This window comes from Pleurodeles waltl, chromosome 6 (genome assembly GCF_031143425.1).
Source record: "Pleurodeles waltl isolate 20211129_DDA chromosome 6, aPleWal1.hap1.20221129, whole genome shotgun sequence".
In the NCBI taxonomy this organism is placed as follows: Eukaryota; Metazoa; Chordata; class Amphibia; order Caudata; family Salamandridae; genus Pleurodeles; species Pleurodeles waltl.
In genome coordinates, this window is record NC_090445.1 from 297,572,718 (window position 1) to 297,594,044 (window position 21,327).

At 41.9% G+C, this 21,327-nt stretch overlaps 1 protein-coding gene across 1 annotated transcript in view; it reads left to right on the top strand.

Annotated features, from left to right (window-relative positions):
• Positions 1-21,327, top strand: part of LOC138301916 (vasoactive intestinal polypeptide receptor 1-like) — a 1,190,266-nt gene that overhangs the window by 1,150,738 nt on the left and 18,201 nt on the right. The window contains exon 12 of the mRNA XM_069242381.1: positions 8,449-8,490. Within this exon, the coding sequence (XP_069098482.1) occupies positions 8,449-8,490 (42 nt within the window). The remainder of the gene's footprint in view (positions 1-8,448; positions 8,491-21,327) is intronic.

The window sequence follows — 21,327 nt, forward strand, 5'->3', positions numbered from 1 at the left end:
AATTTGCTGATCTTTATCGAATAATGGGCATTTTCCACATGACAAAAGATGCACTGCAGTGTGCAGGAAGTTATATCAGTGAATGTGATATAGACGATGCACTTATTGAGACTGAAATCTTTGGAAGCAAAACTGTTCAGTCAGTATTGAGTGGAACTCATTATATTTGCTTGTTACAAAGTATTCTCATCATATCTGAGGCTATAGAAACATTTTGTTGGAATGCTTTCTGGAACAAGAATGACAAATTAGGTTTTTTAAATCTTATCTCAGAAGCTAACAAGGCCCAGGGTGCATGTCATTCAAAAGACATAATGCAAAGCCAGGCAATGTTCGATACACTCAGTTCAAAATCAGAAAATCTGAAAACTACGTTCATAGAGTTTGTCAAAGAATGTAAAGAAAAATCAGAACTTTGCAAGCACTGGGGAAATGTTTTACACATGATATATCTAGTAAAAACTTGGTACATGCTAATCGAAAGGTGATTGGGAGCTGCACGTGAAGACTGTGGAGTCACTGATTACTGTGTTTCATAAATCCGATTGCATAAACTACCTGAGATATGGGTCCTGGTATTTGGAAAGATTAAAGAAGCTAGATGTAGAAAAACCATACCTTTATAGAAAGACATTTTTTGGTGAAAAACAGAGAGGGAAGGTTCAATGCTGTGGATCCAGATATGAAACTTGAACAGACGGTCAGAAATGTAAAAGGGAATATGTTGCACAATGGCAGCTAGTTTATGATGAAGTCCTTTCTGTTTGCAATGCTTTCAGAGAGATGACAGATTAAAAATTAATGGACCATTGTGAAACTGTTTCTTACCACAGACTTATGGGAAAGAGAGGGGAATATTTTAATAAGCATGGTGACTGCATTCTTCTTTTCATGCTGCAGCAAGAAAACCCCTTTGAAATGACTGAGCTTGTGCAACAACACAACCTCCTGTCCAAACCATAAGTGGATAACAATATCTACTAGATAGCCTGGAACATGGATCAAAACTATATGCACAACTGAAGCAGAAGAGAGTTGTATTGAAAGAGAAAAAGATGTTTGACAACTGTAGTGATGACCTCCCCTCCAGATCCATTATGACAGCAGCATTGTCGCTGGCTCATAATCGAGCTGGCAGCAATGCTGCCTCCCGCAGGGGGCACTAGCACCCTCATAATATACACTGTCTGCACAGCAGACAGTGCGCATTACAAGGGTGCTGGGCAGTGGGACCCCTGCACTGCCCATGCCACAGGCATAGTCTGTGTGGGAGGTACACATGGCCCCCTGCAACTGTTCTCCACCAGCCCTGTCATGCTGTGAAACCACCATAAAAAGGCTGGCAAAGCACCAGGTTGTAATCAGCTGTATGCAGCGCCGCCCTGGCTGATTTCAACCTGCACCCACCTGCAGCCTGTCAGGATCACCGATCCAAGCGGAGACCGTGGTTCACTGGTAGTCGGACTGCCAGGCTCATAATGAGGCGGCCCAGACCACCACCGCAAATCTAGCAGTCTAGTGACCGACAGACTTGTAATTAGCTCTTTAATCTTGCTTCATGTCAAGAAACTTGACCTAGGGATGCCCATTGCACATACTCTCGCGGGTGATGACACTATGAGCAAAATTAGCACAAATCTTGGAGATTTAACTGTTGAACCTATCAAGTTTCTCAAAAGATTTGCTGAGACAGAAGAAGAATATGACTTTAAAGTCATAGAAAATATCTTGTGCGTGTGTGGAAAATAAGTTCTGACAGTCACACATTTGACGATCTTTAGTACAGTGAGTTCAAGAGATCAGTCCTGCTAAGTGACCTTCCACCGACATCAAATTGTGTGCATGGACACAATAAAAAGTGTTCTACTTGATCAAAAGATGTGTAAATGTTTGGATCATGCATGTGTAGAGAAAGATCAGAAAAAGAACGAGGAAGGAGGCACAATGTTTGGAGGTGACACTGCAAAAAGAGCCAGGTCTAAAAAATTTAACATACACAGCTTAAATTACACATACAGAAAGAGTTTTAGTGAGCGGATATCATAAATTGCCTGTTGGTGGTATTTCCTATGGGAAATGTGCATTTAGGAATGGTACACTTTTCAAGTTTTTAGTGTTTTAAGGTGAGTGTGTCACCATATCTAATTACATTCTAGGACAAGCTGTGAAGAGATTTTGTGGTGTGCACATCACTGCAGAGAAGAATCAAACTCCTGAACTGTAGAGCTTTAAGGTGTGCATGTCACTGAAAGAAGAGATCCAGGACAAGCATATTTATGCCTGTTTATCAGAGCCAGTGACTGTGTCACTAATGATGGTGATCACCGTATAGGAATATTCCAAAATCTTGAAATTAGACCCTTAAAGATTGTGTGTCACCAAAACAAAACATCCAGGACATGCTATGTGCTATGCACGGTGAGCGTATCACCATAGGAAACAACAAAGACATGCCAGGGGACGCCTTGCTAACCCCAGCATGGGATAGATGGTGATTCATCTGCTCAATGCCTCTGAAGCAATACACCCATATGTGGAAGGATTTTGACTGCTTCCTCCCAGAACTCCTCTGCGGTAAGTGGCTGTGGAAGGAAGTGAAGGATCTCCTGCTGTCGCTATCCACAGGGAACACAGTTGGTAACCCCAGGCATGGATGTGGTATACAAACAACCACTATTTGTTCCTGTGATTGATCCATCTGGAATCGGGAAGCACAGCCAATCCGTCTCAGAATAAAACAGATTGCAAGGCAAGGCGTAGTTGTCTCTAATGATGTGGCAAAGTTTAATTATGACAAGAAATGATGTGTGGTGTAGAGATCTAGGAGGCACAGACTGTTTATGACACAACTAGAGCTTGTAAGTAGAGCACTCCACGAAGGTGTCTCAATGTGGGTAATGCGGTAACATTTCTCATCGAAGAATACAGTAGTAAATAATCCTTATAGAAGCAGCCAATTACTGTACCTTAACTTGGTGAATTGTCTGAAAGAGGTTCAATGTGTCACATGTGGGACACAATGACCTGCTCACCAGAAACAGCTCACAGGTCACCTTGTAGATCACCTTCACTGGGTAGGAGATGTGGAGATACACAGAAGGGGAGGAGACCACCACTGCCCCTCTACGCAGACCAATTGTCACCAATGTTATAAAGATGACACATGAAGAATATGTAAAGTAGAGGTTTTTATTATACATCTCCTCTCTCCATTTCCTTCACAGATCTCAGTCACCTGCTTGTCAGAGTAGAACCTATAGATCCACAACATACTAAGGCAAACTGCTTTTCTCAACTGAAGGAATATACCATCTAGTGACAACAGGGAGGGGGAAGCAAGCAGGGGTGAATATTCTTTTATGTATAGAAATGAGTACTAACACATACATATCATTTTACACAATATAACAATTTTCTACAGTAATTTCAGTTGCAAACCATTGAAACGTTACTGACCCCCACTTTAGGAGGATAAGCAATTAGCAACAGGAAAGAGGTCGCCTTGTACTCATTTCTGTCTGTGAATGGTGAAAAAAGCTTCAGGGAGAGTAGTCAGTGGCTCAAGGTACTACTACTAACTCTCATTGAAACTTCTTAATCAAACAATATTTTTTAACATCATCCCATTTCCATAAAGAAAAACGAGATGCTTTTTTAAAAAGTAGCCCTTATTAAAACACAGTCATATACATGGTGTTCTACTGACCGTTGCAGGCAACCATCCCTATTATTGTAGTCAACTGTTGCGAGTTGAGATTTGTGACCTCGTTCAGGGATATTAATGATGTAGGTTGAATTGCAACCCTCTCCAATTCTCAATTTGGGAATTTGACCTTTTGGTATGGGTCAGTTTGCAGAATTCAACACTGATTGCAGAAATACTAGTCAAGAATTGCAGCCACTTTTTGCAAACCTGTATTGTTGTACATCTGGCCCATTTTGTTTTGCAATGTGTATGAAAATCGAGAATTGTATTCATGTGATCAATTGTAAAGCAGATTTGTGTGTGTGAGTATAGGGTGAGCCAACTTCCTCAAGTGTGATAGTCTCTCCTCTTGTACTTTTTATATTGTCTGTGTCTTCACTTTGCCCGAGGGTTGAATCACGTAAGTAATTATTTAGTTTTAAAGCCCAATTTAAAACCATGGGTCAATCAGACTCCCGTACAATAACTAGCCCAGGATTTTGCATCACTGCTTTAGATAGTGAGCATGCATTAGCCAGATTACTGTTTGACAGTGTTTCAGTTTTGATGTTCCTAAAATACAGTGGGGCATATTTACAAAATAATGACACTGCCCCGCACTGCAAGCCATCTTGCAGCCTGAGCTGCAGCAATAGGAAAGTGCAGGAATGTGTTGTATTTACAGCAATGTAAGGCATCCCTGTACTTTCCTCAGCTCTGGCACACAATTGGCAGCCTGGCTGCAATGCAGGTACCCTTGCACAATGGTGCAAGAGTGTCTGCATTGTAGGGATGATTGTTTATTTGCAGGAAGGGACACCTACCTGCACATAAACAATCATTAATGGCATTTTCCTCTTATGAGTGCTGCAGAATAATAAACAACATGTAGTACAAGAGCAAAGACTGCCAACCCTTTCTCTTGTGGCAAAGGCCCTAACTTCAATTAAAAGTCATAAATATGTTATGAGATCATTACTGAGGCCAACACTACTTTAGAGGAAAGCTTAAAGACAAAGCCAGTCATGACTTTCTCTCTGGCCAAGCTTGCACTAAGGCAGCTGAAAGAGTAAAGGATCTCCCACTGTGTAATGCCCTACAAGAGAGGAAATCTTTAAACTTTTGCCAACTTGTCAAGGTTCAGTGTTCACCTTAAAATCTAACAATTGTCTAAATGTAATTGAAATCTCTTTTTATATTCCCATTTTGTCAGACACTATTGAAACCGAGAGGAGGAGCTCTTGTCAGCTCAAGGATAAAATGAAATCTTTTAATCGTATCAGAAAAAAGCATACTAAACTTTGGAGAACTAAACAGAAACCACTGCAGAAACTTGAAAGTTGAAGTCAATGCAAATATTTGAGGGGACCCTACAGTAATTATTTTGGACAATCCAGTGAACCAGACTTCTAATAATAATATTAAAGAACAGCCATTAGTTGTCTCTTTGTGCTACAAGAAGGAGATCTTGTCATCACAGGGTGACCAGATTCCTTATTCTAATTGCATAGTATCTAGTTAAAATCATGTTTTGACTACAACAACACCTTTTTTGCCATCATCTGTCTAGGTACAAAAGAACTAGGATACATTGAATGCACACATTGAACTTAGATACATTGAATGCAAGAGTTATGAGTTTGTATCACTCTGCTGACTATCAGTCTAATCATTTTACTTTCTTCTCTGATCTCTTCCCTTCATTCACAGTGGACTTTGTTTTGAACAGACATAATGGCCCTCATTCCCACCTACAAACCGCCTGTGCGGTCTGAACCCCGCCAGCCCTATTAGGAGTTCACCGCAGGGCTAGCGGGCAGAAATAGTGTTTCTGCCAACCGGCCCTGAGGTGAACAGGGCCTTATTATTGACGCCGGCTCCTAATGGAGCCAGCACCAATGTGGTGGTGCGGTGGGTGCAGCAGCAACAGTCGCGCATTCCACTGCTCATAATTCAGACAGTGAAATGCACAACAGGACTGTGCATGGGGGCACGCCGCACTGCTCATGCCAAGTGCTTGGGCAGTGTAGGGGTCGACAAGGGCCCCCTGACACAGCCATTCTGCCAGCCTTTCCGTAGCAGTATAAACCGTTATGGAAAGGCTGGTGGTATGGGGATTCATAATCCCCAGGCCGGCGCTGCAAGCAGCACTGCCCTGGAGGATGAAAACCACCGGGAGCACCAGGCTGCCGGCTTGCTGCAGCTTGGCGTGTCGGTGGTCCAACGGTGGCCGCTCTGCCACGGTCATAATGTGGTGGTCCCACCGCAAGCCTGTTGGAAGTGGGACCGCCACCGCGAGTCTGTGCCAGGCTCATAATGAGGGACAAAATTTAAAAATTGTTTTACAATATTTACGTTGTTAGATTAATTTCCTTTAGTGATCTAGATTAGGTTAAAACTTCTTGAAGGTGCATAAATGGTCAGGTTCATCATAAATCTACTGTATTTTTTTTTCAAACATAGTTGTAGATCAAATCTTAAAATCTTAAAACTTAAGGAATCATTTTATAAAATGGATATTGACATAGCGATCGCACACAGCAGAAGATATAGTCCAAAAATCTATGACTCTTTATCTACTGCTACTACATATCTCTTCCTGCACAAAAAAAATCATTTCCTGTGGGAAAACTGGGCTGATTGCAGAAGCCCCCTAACTTTTTACCCCTATTTTTCACCTATACTGGTGTTTTTCTGACTCTGATTGTGCCCTGGGCACTGCTAAACAGTCCCAAGGCCTGTTCTCTGATTATAATGTATATGCAAATTAGGCAAATGTTAATTGGCTATACCAACCTACCTATAAGTGCCTAGTACATGGTAGGGCATGTAGGTTTAGGGACCCCCAGCATAAGTAGTACACACATAGGTTCTGCTGGCTGCTTTTAAGTTAAAGTTAACTCCACATTCGACTTTGGAATTCAAAGTACTCCCAAAGTCCCAATATACCTTATTTGTACATATAAGTCACTCCTAAGGTATGCCCTAAGTGCCCCAGGATTGGATGCAGCATAACTATAAGTAGGAACTTGATAAATGATGTTTTATAAGCCTTGGTGAGGAAAAAATAGCTAAACCTGTTTTCCCCATTTTAGTGAATGGGCTGCAGAAGCTAACATGGAGAGACTAATATAGTCTTATGTTCCATAGGAAGGAACTAAATAAGGCATGTTTGGTATCAAAGTAAAAGTTATATTAAATCCAACAAACTTGTCACTGTTGCATTTAATATAACTTGTACCTAGAAAGAGTTTTAGAACTCTCCCTAAAGGTTGCCAACTTTAGCCCTGTTTTGCCCTTCTCTGACTGGCCAGCCTCTGGCAGCTTGAGCCAGGGTGCCTTGATGGGATGTGAAGTGGCCTAGGCTGAAACAAAGGAAGCATCTGCTGGGAGGAGATATTCTTCAGCAGTTGGTGGATCAGGATGGGGGAGAGCAGCCAAGAAGGGAAGGACATTTGGGACAGCAACTGTTTCTTCCCAATTGCCTGCATACCCAGACAGCCAAGTGTCCCCTGATTAGATTAAAGAAGGTGTGTGTTGGGAACCTTAGCCACACCAGTGGATGGACTCATCCAAACCTAAACTCTAAGATTGCAATTTTTTCCATCTTGGATTTTGAAGGAATGTTGCTCCCTGGGATTGATTTTTGCCACACTTCTCGGGAAATGTCCACTCAAGACAGTGCTGGCCTGCATGTGACTGGACAGAGCCCCCACTCAGATTTCCAGCCCAAGAGCAAGGATAAAATTGGCAGAAACAAGGCAAGAAGGAGAAGGACTACCCTGCTGGATCACTGCCCTGCACCTGGGCACTGCACTTAGAAGGACTGCACCAGCTGCACACATGGGTTTCACCACCAAAAGGACTTTGCCTGTCTTCTACTGCTTCAAGAAGGGACTCCCTGCAACGCGTGTCCGAAGAGGGCTCCAGGGAGGTCATTTTGACTTTGCCCCTGTTGAGTGCAACCAGATGTCCAGATTGGTGCTTTTGTTTTCTATGCGCTAGAAAATATTTCATCTTTAAAAACTAATATCTCTGATTCTCTTTATTGTATTTTTGTTATTTTAGTGTCATTTTAAGGATAAAAAATATAATCTATTTTTAAAAATTGGAGTTTGATTTGTATTGTGTTTTGTGTTTTACTTATTTACTGTCTTTGTCTTTTGACGCAGGGCAGAGCAGCAGGAAGACTTGCGTCACTGCCCTGCACCAAAATATTGTAAATAAGACCCTTAGCGTGCATCTAAAAGGCACCACCAAGGATAGTTTTGCTGCTTTAGGATGACTTAGGAACAGCATTGCTCCACTGCCCTATATATGTCAGTGGAGGAATTATTGTGTTAATGCCGGGGTACACTTCTGCTTCTGTGAAAAGTGGATTCAATAAACTGCGATGTTCTCCGTAGGTCTTTTTCACCCCATCTGTTAAGCCATCACAAGTATTTTCCACTAAACCTATGACAAGACATGGTATTGTTGACCTGTCATTCTCGCCTCTCCATAACACCACTATGTTGAATGTTTAGCTCAGCATTATATATGGTTCTGCTCATGAAACCTAGTGATATATGGACGTGGCATGCCTGATGCTTGGAAATCATTAATTTTAAGATATAGGCGAGGGAACCTAACAAAAATGTGAAAACGTGTTAATCCATACTACACATGTTTTTATTGAAAAAATGAAATATGCTTGTGTGGAATTAAAAAAACCTTTGCTACATCCCTGTTGCTAAGTGAAGGAACTCTTTTCTACTTTAAAGGGATTCGCTGTTGCTCTGCTGTACTGTTTCCTAAATGGGGAGGTAAGTTATCTATATTTTATAACAGCTAACTGTGTTTGGAGTATGCTTTTTTTAAACGAGTATATCATTAATTTGTTTTTTATTTCACCTAACTGGTTTAATTTGGAGTAAAGCTCTATCACAGAATAAAGGGCAAAATACATTCTTCCTGCAGATGTGAAATGGAAATTCATGGAGCCTGTCTTTAATTGCAAATATGTACTTGTTGGCTATTTGTAAATTTCACTTTTAAATCTTGATTGAAGAACATCTGTGTTTTACACGCTTTGTAAAACCTTGTAAAACCAGTGTACTGCTTCAAATTGACATGTCCTGGCGAACCCTATATATTGTATTTGAGTACTGACCTTATAAGGGCTCTCTAATGTTATTTTGGTAGGTACTTTAGTATTTTTTTAACAGCAAATGTAGGCGCACTTACAAAATGCTTAAGGCAGTTGCTGATTGTTTTTGTTAACATTATATACTGGAATAGGATTTAGGAGCCTATTATGACGAGCTGCGGTACCTCAGCGTGAAGTGAGCACCAGTATTTGTTAGTTTTAAGTTGTATAAAGTTATTACAAATTCACTTACACATAACCCTGAAGCATATAATTGATTTTGCCTTGAAACTTATGGTTTTGTTGGAAAAAGTCACACGCACACTGTAGGAGGCTGGCCTGGCTTGTAGTGGGTACCAGAGGTACTTACACCTTGTGCCAGGTCCAGTTATCTCTTATTAGTGTAGAAGAGGTGTTTCTAGCAGCTTAGGCTGATAGAAGGTAGCTATGGCAAAGCAGCTTAGGCTGAACTAGGAGACATGTAAAGCTCCTACTATACAACTGGTGTCATATGCACAATATCACAAGAAAACACAATACACAGATATACTTAAAATAAAGGTATTTATTTTTATGACAATATGCCAAAAGTATCTCAGTGAGTACCCTCAGTATGAGGATGAGAAATATACACAAGATATACGTACACAAACCAAAATTATGCAAGTAATAGCAAAAGGAAGTAATGCAAGCAATGTAAAGTTACAGTAGATTGCAATAGGAGCACATAGGTATAGGGACAACACAAAGCATATTCTCCAAAAGTGGAATGCGAACCACGAATGGACCCCAAACCTATGTGAGCTTGTAGAGGGTCGCTGGGACTGTAAGAAAACAGTGAGGGTTAGAAAAATAGCCTACCCCAAGACCCTGTAAGGTAGGTGTAAAGTGCACCTAAAACCCCCAGAGATCACAGAAGTCGTGATAGGGGGATTCTGCAAGGAAAACCAACACCAGCAATGCAACAACAGTGGATTTACGGACCTGAGTACCTTTAAGACAAGGGGACCAAGTCCAAGAGTCGCAACAGTGTCGAGAGTGGGCAGGAGCCCAGGAAATGCCATCTGAGGGTGCAAGGAAGCTGCCACTAGATGGAAGAAGCTTGGTGTTTTGCAAGAACAAAGAGGACTAGGAACTTCCCCTTTGGAGGATGGATGTCCCACGTCGTGAAGAAGCTTTCAGAGGTGTTCCCACGCAGAAAGACTGTGAACAAGCCTTGCTAGCTGCAAGGGTTGCGGTTAGGGTTTTTGGATGCTGCTGTGGCCCAGGAGGGACCAGGATGTCGCCACTTGTATGAGGAGACAGAGGGGGCACCCAGCAAGTCAGGGAGCCCTCACTGAAGCAGGCAGCACCCACAGAAGTACCTGAACAGGCACTTGGAAGAAGAGTGAACTGGAGTCCATGCAAAGTCACAAAAGGGAGTCCCATGACGCCGGAGGACAACTCAGAAGGTTGTGCACTGCAGGTTAGAGTGTTGGGGACCCAAGCTTTGCTGTGCACAAAGGAAATCCTGGAAGAGTGCACAGGACCCGGAGCAGCTGCAAATCACATGGTACCCAGCAATGCAGTCTAGCGTGGGGAGGCAAGGACTTACCTCCACCAAACTTGGACTAAAGAGTCACTGGACTGTGGGAGTCACTTGGACAGAGTTGCTGAGTTCCAGGGACCAGGCTCGTCGGGCTGAGAGGGGACCCAGAGGACCGGTGATGCAGTCTTTTGTTGCCTGCGGTTGCAGGGGGAAGATTCCGTCGACCCACAGGAGATTTCTTCAGAGCTCCTGGTGCAAGAAGGAGGCAGGCTACCCCCAGAGCATGCACCACCTGGAAACAGTCGAGAAAGCTGGCAGGATGAAGCAATACAAGGTTGCTAGTAGTCGTCTTGCTACTTTGTTGTGGTTTTGCAGGCGTCCTGAGCAGTCAGCGGTCGATCCTTTGGTAGAAGGTGAAGACGGAGATGCAGAGGAACTCTGGTGAGCTCTTGCATTCGTTATCTGGTGAGATCCCCAAAGCAGAGACCCTAAATAGCCAGAAAAGGAGGTTTGGCTACCTAAGAAGGAGGATTGGCCACCAAGAGAGATAAGAGCCTATCAGAAGGAGCCTCTAATGTCACCTGCTGGCACTGGCCACTCAGAGCAGTCCAGTGTGCCACAAACACCTCTGTTTCCAAGATGGCAGAGGTCTGGGACACACTGGAGGAGCTCTGGGCACCTCCCCTGGGAGGTGCTGGTCAGGGGAGTGGTCACTCCCCTTTCCTTTGTCCAGTTTCGCACCAGAGCAGGGCTGGGGGATCCCTGAACCGGTGTAAACTGGCTTATGCAGAGATGGGCACCATCTGTGCACATCAAAGCATTTCCAGAGGCTGGGGGAGGCTACTCCTCCCCTGCCCTACACACCTATTTCCAAAGGGAGAGGGTGTAACACCCTCTCTCAGAGGAAATCCTTTGTTCAGCCTTCCTGGGACCAGGCTGCCCAGGCCCCAGGGGGGAAGAAACCTGTCTGAGGGGTTGGCAGCAGCAGTGGCTGCAGTGGAGGCCCCGGAAAGGCAGTTTGGCAGTACCCGGGTTCTGTGCTAGAGACCCGGGGATGCATGGAATGGTCCCCCCAATACCAGAATGGTATTGGGGTGACAATTCCATGATCCGAGACATGTTACATGGCCATGTTCAGAGTTACCATTGTGAAGCTACATATAGGTATTGACCTATAAGTATTGCACGCGTGTAATGGTGTCCCCACACTCACAAAGTCTGGGGAATTTGCCCTGGACAATGTGGGGGCACCTTGGCTAGTGCCAAGGTGCCCACACACTAAGTAAGTTTGCACCTAACCTTCACCAAGTGAGGGTTAGACATATAGGTGACTTATAAGTTACTTAAGTACGGTGTACAATGGCTGTGAAATAACGTGGACGTTATTTCACTCAGGCTGCAGAGGCAGTCCTGTGTAAGAATTGTCTGAATCCCTATGGGTGGCAAAAGAAATGCTGCAGCCCATAGGGATCTCCTGGAACCCCACTACCCTGGGTACCTAGGTACCATATTCTAGGGAATTATAAGGGTGTTCCAGTGTACCAATGAGAATCGGTAAAATTAGTGACTATCCTGCAGTGCCAATCTTTAAAAGCAGAGTGAGCATAAACACTGAGGTTCTGGTTAGCAGAGCCTCAGTGATACAGTTAGGCACCACACAGGGAACACATATAGGCCACAAACTTATGAGCACTGGGGTCCTGGCTAGCAGGATCCCAGTGACACATAACAAACACACTGACAACATAGGGTTTTCACTATGAGCACTGGGCCCTGGCTAGCAGGATCCCAGTGAGACAGTTAAAACACCCTGACATATACTCAAAAACAGGCCAAAAGTTGGGGTAACAAGGCTAGAAAGAGGCTACCTTCCTACACAGTACATCCCAGGAAAATAGTCCACAAGGGGGGAGGAAGGTGTGCATAAAGTAGCTCCAAGGCCCATTCATGGAGTTATGTGGCCTATAAGCACAAGCATGCTTTGTGTGCATGTCTGGTGCTTTCTTCGCATATGGAATTGCAACAGCCCAAAGGCACCATCTAGGGGAGACACCAAATGATTAAAAAACCTGAAATATTTCCCATTAGCAGCATGAAGGGAGTGCTACAGCAGGCAAAATGCTGTTGTATCTAGTGTGCTGTCAATTCTTCCATTGTTGCAGTAGGTGCAGTTTAGAGGTTTTAATGCAAGGTTGGATCCTGACCTTCATTTGTTTGAGGTGTTTCATTCTTGCATTAATTTAGGAGTTAGTGGAACTGCATTTTTCCCTTGCCTGACTACGGATATTATGCAAAATACACAGTATCTCGCATGAAAAATAAACACGAGGCACACCTGATGTACAAAAATCACACTGCACCAGCAGGAGACTAACGTGAGCAGAACGTGAGCTTGCCATGGCAAGTTATTTTTCAACCAAAACTGTCTCCTACAGGAGAAAAAATATGCAAAAAGCATAACCAACCACAATGATAAATTGCCAAAAATAGGCAAAAACATGTATCACATAATTATGCTAGATTAGGCTTTCTAAAATCTAATTAGCCATGATCAGGCAAAGGGCTCGGAACAGTATATAGTGTATACTTAATAATCGAAAGTAATGCATGTCTCTGGTTAAAGTATTATGGCTTAGTGTTCAAAATTATATGACCAAATACTTCACTATTCGCAGCTCTGCTATGTGCATAGCTGCTCAGTTTTGGTTTTGACTATGTTTGAAATATATTGTTTGCTGTACTCATGTGTGGCATTTCAATGCCATAAGGGTGACACTTTGAAAAGGTGAGTCAGTCTTGGTTTTTCAGTTTACGTTCATTTTACGTGCTAGGATTTGTGGTGGACCCGCTGGAACAATTAAAGTTAAAACTACATGTCCTGGAATGCAAAGTAGGAATGTGTTATTTCTATAGTGCCAAAAGGCAGCGGAATTTTAAACACGGTCGAAGTCCAGCACAATCTCTATAAGAGATAGGAAAGACAGTAGGTCTGTGGACTGTTAACGCATGGTGATGTAGTGTTCTTTAAAGAGGTGTCTTTATCATCACAATTGTGTAAACTACATGTGAGCTACAAGAAAATGTGACAGTGGGAATTCAACATGAGAACTCTGCTCCTAACTGAAGGGCAACTACAAGAAACAAACACACAGTAACTATAATGGTAGATACTAGGTAACAGGGCGTCGTGATGTGGCAGTTTTTATCGGATTACAATGAAAGCCAGCGCAGAACTGAAGGAGGGGGTTCTGGGATCGGAAAGGTAGCACAAGTAGTAGGGGCAAGTGTGTCAGGGGCTCAGAGACGTGGCGCCATGGACGTGGAAAGGGGCCACGACTGGGATGAAATAAATTAGTGTGAATTAGCATACATTTCACGTATCATAAATTCGAGTAATTGACGTTTTTTTCTTTCCTTTAATTCCCTGTTACCTTTATCCTCGATACACTCTTCATTTTCCTGCCTCAGACCAAAGACTCCTTGATTGATCCCTCCCTAGTAAACTGAATATTTTAGTATGCCATTTCTAGACCCTAATGAAGCAATTTTAGTAGTGAAACGCGTTTTGGCCTGCAATTACAAATTATGTTTTTGAGGGGATTCATAGAATAAAGAATAGCATACATGTTTTATTACATTTTTTTCGCTCTCTTTACAGATACCAATGTAGTAAGATAATTGATATGACTATATTGTTCCATGAAATGGCTCCTTTTTCTTTAACGATAAATTGCACGATATGTCTTTAAGAATGTATTTGTTCAAATGCATCGCTTGTCACCATCACCGTTGATTGTAAAAACCTTTAAAAAAAATACTTTGCTCTTTCTCTCTATTGAATCGTTGTGCCATCACTGCTTCACCCTTCACAGTTACTTTTTCCTATGGGTGTATCTGTCTCTTTTTTTTACTGATCACGTTTTGTTTACATATAATAGCAATCAATCAATCGGTGCTTTCCAGGATTAAATGTGCATTCCTTATAATTGGAATAATCTTTGATAAACATTTCCGGGGTGGTCTACCTGTTTGTAGATTTTCTTCTTTCAACAATTTTGGTCCTTTTTATGCACATTTTGTTCTCTTGGCCAGTTCTTTAACACACAGCATGATGCCTTTTATCCACTCGACACTATACTATTAGATGGATACTAATATAACATTTTAAAGATCTAAGTATCATAAATTTGACATTTAGGGGCTGATTATGAGTTCAGTAGACAGTTTACACCATCCGCTGAACTTCCGCCCGGGAGGTTACCGCCATACAGGCTACCTACCCGCTGGCCCCATTAAGAGCTTCCCACTCGCCTAGCGGGAACAGCCTAAAGCAGTGTCTCCGACTTGTGATAAAGCTGGCGGAAAGTCTGCAGTGCACAGGGTGAACCAGCACCCTCACAATGTTCACTGTCTGCAAAGGAAACATAAATAGCTCTTTATTTTTAATATTTGTCATATTATATATTTGCAACTTTAAGAAATACACTGTTATCCAAGTTTCAGTATATTTTGGGGTCATATACTTGGAAATATTATGTGAGTCAGTCATGATTTGTGAATGTTGAAAGTGGTAGGTGTAGCATCCTCCCAGCCCTGAAGCATGTAAATGAATACTCCACACATGGAGCTTTATTCTTCAACATAACTTTTATAACCACACATTAACACCGCCCATCCAATTACATAACTCCTGTCTAGAGTTCACCCAGGACCACAAGGGCCCTATCACGTATGATATCAGACACTACATCTCCCCCTTTGTTAAATAGAAGGTATAAACAAAATTAGCATCATACTTCCTCAGAGAGCCACCCGGCTCCTTGCATTGGTCTGCCGGATCAGGTAGTATAAGGGAGATGAGATGCGTCATCATGCACCAATGAGATAGGCTCAAATGTGCAATCTGGATGTTCAGGGTTGTGATCTCAGGAGCTGATGAATATTGAGACAGGTGTTTAAAGTGTTACAAGACCCTGTGAATAATTTTCCAGGATGATGCACTGTTCTCTTGTGTCCTTTGAATGTCACGACCCTCAAAGGGTCGACAGCAAACAAAGTGTCTGTTTTCCACCTCTGTTTCTGTTTCACCAGTACAAGTCACCTTTCTCAAAGACTGTTTCCTGGGCATGTTGGTGTTGATCAGCATATGTTTTCATTTTGCTCTTTTCAGAAGTATCTGCGACACAAACCTTATCGGCATTCATTCATTGGTCCGATGCCCATTATTTTAGTTTGGTTCCGATGCTTCTCCGAACTAGCATGGTGGAAGGGCTCTTGCCAGTTGTGGAGTTGATCAATAGGCATGAAGTGCTGGGCACCTGACTTGATTTAGAATAATTCCCTCCATCGTCGCTCTTTTAATTACCCTTTTGAGGGAGCCCATAAATCATTCAAAAACACCATTGGCTTGGGGCCAGGGAGGTGTACGCTTTTGAGGGTTACAATTGAGTTGACCAAGAAACTCCTCAAATTCTTTGCTTTTGAAAAGTGACCATTGTCAGATCTGAGAATAGCAGGGGTGCCTCACGCTACCAAGATGTCATCAAGCCGCTCGATGACTTTATTACGGGTTGTCTTTGACAAGTCTTCAACAAAGGGAAACACGAGTATTCATCAATTACTAACACAAGATGATGTCCCTTTTCTATAGGCCCAACGAAATCAACTGCAACTGTCCCCAAGGCATGTCTAGGGAGTTCAGACATTGTCAATGGATTCTGTGTCACCTTGGGGGATAAACGGTTGCAAAGATGGCATGCTTTTTACTCTCTCTCAACACATTCACCTAGGCGAAGGAACCACACTTGGTCTCTAAGCTTTGTTGGTGATGTCCTCCATGGGCTACCTCAATGACTTGCTGTCTCAGGCGTGACATTTCTTGAGCCTCTCAATATGATACCCTCTTGGGTTATGGATAGCTCATCCTGTACATTTTAGAATTTTTGGAATTCAACAGCAGCAAAAGATTGAATACTTGTTTTCCACAGTTGCATTTTAATAAGGTCTTTGAGGATGAGAATGTCTTTATGTGCTTTGATATCAGCAATAATCTGTTCAATGGGCAGAGATGCTTGCGTATTGGACCTCACAATGAAATTGCAATAATTTTTCAGCTGCTTTGGATGTCGAACTGTCTTGGCAGGTGTGAGTCGCTGAGTAACTGAGCAAAAGTTTCCACAACTTCCCTGAGTAGTACCAGTGGCAGGCTTAGGTTGCCACAAATCACCTTTTCCTTTCCAGGGTTGGGTGAGGCACTATGCCAGGAGTCAGGCTGACAGCTTCCAAACAGTGTATGGCTGACTCAGTCTCCCAAGCTCTGTGGTGCTGCTGCCCTAAATATGCAGTCTCATTAACAGGAACCACTTGACATGCTGCTACCAACATTGGTGATCACCTGAGTAACTCTCTCTTATACACCAAAGGTAATGTAATCACCTTTATATGGAGATGTCAGTAATAATAGGGAAAAATCCTTCCCGGCTAAATAGATATTACTTATCTTAGTCTTTCTGTTGTTCAAGATTAAACCTTAAAAGGCTACCCCACTTGATGTTTCTATCTCTGAATTTTACCCTCTAAATATGGCACAACCACAACCGGTAAATTTGTAGACAACCAGTCACACAATATTTACTTGCTAATGGGATGGAGATTTTACATTCGTGGTAGAGGTACACGATATACACAGAACAGAAATATTATATTAATTGGCTACTTTTCCTGCAGTAGATGCAAATACAAACACTTTTTATACATAAACAGTAGCTAACACACCTGCACAGATTACAGAGTCTATCAGTATATAGAAATACCACTAACATATCAAGAACACAATAATTGGTTTCAAGGCATCCTCCCATACGATATTGATAACGCTAGATTAAGACCCCTCTGTAATTATAGGGTCTCATGGCCAGTTGTAGCCACCTACACAACACTTCCAAAGATACAAAATGTATAGGCAGCAGATCTGTGCCCACTATATAATACTCTAGTTAGAATATACAGAAGCATAATACAATTTGTAATGCAGATTCCCGCTGCTCCGACTGCTCAACAATTAGCTACACCTGGGATAAACCCATAAACTACAAATACAATTATCGGTAAGGATCCCAGCAAACACGAAGAAATTCTGTTTTGGACTGCACAAAAAACTAATCAGCTGGAAGCAGTGTTTCCCCATACAGGACCCCAAGATAAACACAGAATTCTCACAAAAAGCTTGCCATTTGCGTTGGTTCCTTTCATAGCTGACTGTGCCACTTGGGGCACAGTATTTGCTGTAATTTACACTATCACACATGGTACGCCAACACTAGCAAATTTACTGGATGTGCTGAAACAAATTCAGTATGAAAACGGGGTGGCCCCTGCCCTGGATTTAGGAATTAAATTGAAGGGCAATTTTGACACAGTCTCCTGAATTATTTTAAGTAATATTAAAGGGGAAGCAGCAACATTGGCAATATGCCAGCAGCTCAGAGACTTTTCTCAAGTAGACCAGGAATGTGAGCTACCGAAGATTATTGCCGATACTTACAATAGTATAGGCCGGGATAGTCTGGAAGCCAGTCCAACTAAGCTTAAAGTTAATTCCGAAAGGGATAATGTCACACAAGCACAGGAGAGTTCTAAAAAATGCCTGGTCAAACAAAAATCTAAAAAAGATAAAGAAAAACAATGAGGAGAATCTCCACATTTGGAGACCTCAGAGAGTTTCTACAGTTGTGACAATTTGAAACCTCCTTACAGGTATCATTATACTGATACACGCCCTTCTCTTACCTTTCAGGACTCATCTGACAAATGGACCTAAAGAGGTGGACAGTCAGAAAATAGATACAAGTACGTGAAACCAAAAAAGGACTCACAACACTCCTCTGAGGTCACAATAAAATAGGAAGAGAAACTTCCACAGCACACACCCCAATCCAAAAAGAAGAAGGTTGCAGCACTTCTGGCTAAATATGCCTCACATATCGAGAACACTACTGAAGAACAGGATGTGGGCAGGGACTTTGCTAGACAGTGCGGCCTAGGTCACAATAGTTCGCCTGAATCTTCAGAAAGTTCTGGAGGTGACATCAACTAACAACTACCTTGAAGTTGAAACCCCAAACAGGCATGCTACCCCACCTGACAGGTTCTATAAATTAAAAATTCAAATTGAGGGGGACTTTAAGTGCACAATTAAAGCAATTTTCTGGGAAAGATTAATGCTACCTCTAAGAAGTGTGGTGCCAGACTTTTCCCCTCATTTGATAGATATTATCCCAGAAATAGGACATTGAGGATAGCAATTTTAGTTTTCTTAAAGTTGAATTCATAGCAATAGTGGGCAAATCCCAGTACAATTCAATCTAACCTGGCCAGATGTGTGTTGAGGTGGTCATCTATCAGATGAATGTCATCTACATAGGACAGCGCCTCAGGATTATTATCATGTAATATTGATGTCACAGGGGCTGAGAGCAATCCTAGACTATTCCTATACTCTTGGGAAGTCATAAAAAATGATGATGAGAGCCAAATGCAGAAAATGTGCCTAAATCCTAGCTTTCAAGCACTACATTTTAGAGATATCCAAGGCCCTTTTGTATTTTTTGTGTACAATGTTGTACATAAGAGCTGTGCTATGTGAATTTTGAATTGCAGATGAAGGTGTGTGACTGCTCAAATATCTGTAATATAAGACTATTTTCTCTGATCTTGATGGTCCTGGCACAGTGGCAGCAAAAGCTCCTTTTGTCACTGTCTTGTAGTAATTATAACAGTTCCACGATGAACACTCATCAGCACATGCCGCCACCTTGGGAATGAGGGATTCACCAACATCCACATGTTGATTCCAAAAACTGGGGACATGGTTTGAAAAAAGATACCTGTGAAGAAGGAATTTGGCCCATCCTACTGGGCACTGGTGCAGGTTCTTGGAAGACAACTATCACTGTACCACCTCTGCCTGGTTCTAAAGACAACAAGTTTGTCTCCATTGATTACATAAAGCTGGATCATGTGATTGATGCTGAACAGGATTCCCAAACAGGATTCCAAGGTACTTCCCTTCTCCCGCCCATTACCATACAGGAGAGACCACTTCAAGAATTAAACATTGCTGAAATTATTTCCCTGATGTTCGGGAAGTCGGAGTTTCTAGTTACCGGTGCATCAACAAGAAATGTCCGAAATGTTAATCTGCAATTTGCAAACAAAACACAAACAGATGGGATTGTCTGTGACGGAGATCCTTTGGATACATCTACCAGTTCACTTTCACCTGCACCAGCTCCAGTTTTTACACAGTCTGCTTCTGTTTATTTCACAGACATTGATGATCTTTCTTAAACTTCTTCAGCACAAGCTATTGCACCAGCCATGGCACAGTAAGCTTTTTAACTGACTTCAACACAACTATTTGAGTTGTCCATGTGGATTATATTGGCATTGCTTACTTTCCTTTAATGGATTGGAATGTTATTGCCTTTTTCTACTTAAACATGGCCATTATCTTCCTGAATGCTCTGCTAGTGAACTGGTGCATGAGGTTTTAAAGCCTTATTTGTATTCCCATAAGGTGCAGAGGCTTGTTCCTTGTGAACATATCTGATGTTCCAGTTCCTGATGGGATTGCTTGGGATAAAGTACCATATGATACATTTGGACCAACTAAAATGATACAAATTCCATATGCTGTAAAATTTCAATGAATACCGTTATTACACATGGGTTGCTTCTGATGACTGGAATTTTAAAACAGTTTGTTCTATGTTTTCTGAACTTGACTATTATACTGTGTTTGAAATTGAAGATTTATATACAGTATGAACACTGAAAATGACGGGGAAATGTTCAGTTATCATTATTATGGACACCATTTTTTACATCGAGCTAGTACTCCCAGGGAAGTTTTTAATTATACACAATTGGAACATTGTCCGGCTACACCAGTGGGGAGTTCTAAAACATACGTAGAAAAATGTACTTATTTTTCTAGGCATGATGTCACAAATGCTGAGTAATATTATTTCCAATTACCTACATCAAAAGCAAGAAAAACATTGCTAACTGATTCTAAACTGATTTATTCAGACTCATTTGTTTCCCAGTTATCCATTGAAGTACATGAATATTGTAAAAAGACACGACTTAAAAATGGTATGGGGAACAAAAGATTGGAAGCGTTATTTAAAGCATGCTTAAATACATTACAAATTATTTTCTTTTATGCTACTGGTCAGCTAATAACTTGCCAAGGGTTAGCAAAAGTAAAAGAAATGAATGTGCCAAGTATTCCCTCCATAGCTAAATTTGACAATTGGCAGAAAATTGTGAACATTTCAAAAGAGCAGCTCAATGGAATGGGTCTGAAACATGTCTTTAATTCATCACTTTTAGATCCCAGCGGGTGGTTATTGTGACCAGTGGTTACAAATGGTTATAAAGCATGTTTTATCAGCCCCATCTGGTGTTTTAGAATGAGCAGACCATACTCTCATTACATCACCACAAAGCATTCAGGTGTCATCACCTCATGCAGCGTGGGTAAATTAGCTCAACAATGGTTGTAAAAATCCTCATTATCAACTATAAAATAACATGTCTCCCTACTCTCTGAAGACATTGACTTGCAAGAATTCTTGTTAGGTTCTAGACAACCTGTAGTGCTTTCCTCTTAGCTAGTTTCTAAGCACTAACATAACACACCAGAAATGCACTTCTGAGGTCAAAGAAGACTTTTATTGTTGTTAATTCTTCCCCAACCACAATTTTTATGTATGACGAATTAGTAGCTTTCAAGCCCGCGTTAATCAAACAAAATATATCAGTTTGCAATATACACAGCAGGTTATATTTATAAGATATTGAATGCAAAGCAAAACAAATACTTCACCGTGTGGGAAACTATTTACAGCTTCATCTTTCTAAGGTCTGCAAGCTGATGACCCCTTGTCAGCTGCGAGAAAGAGATTCATCTACCCACAC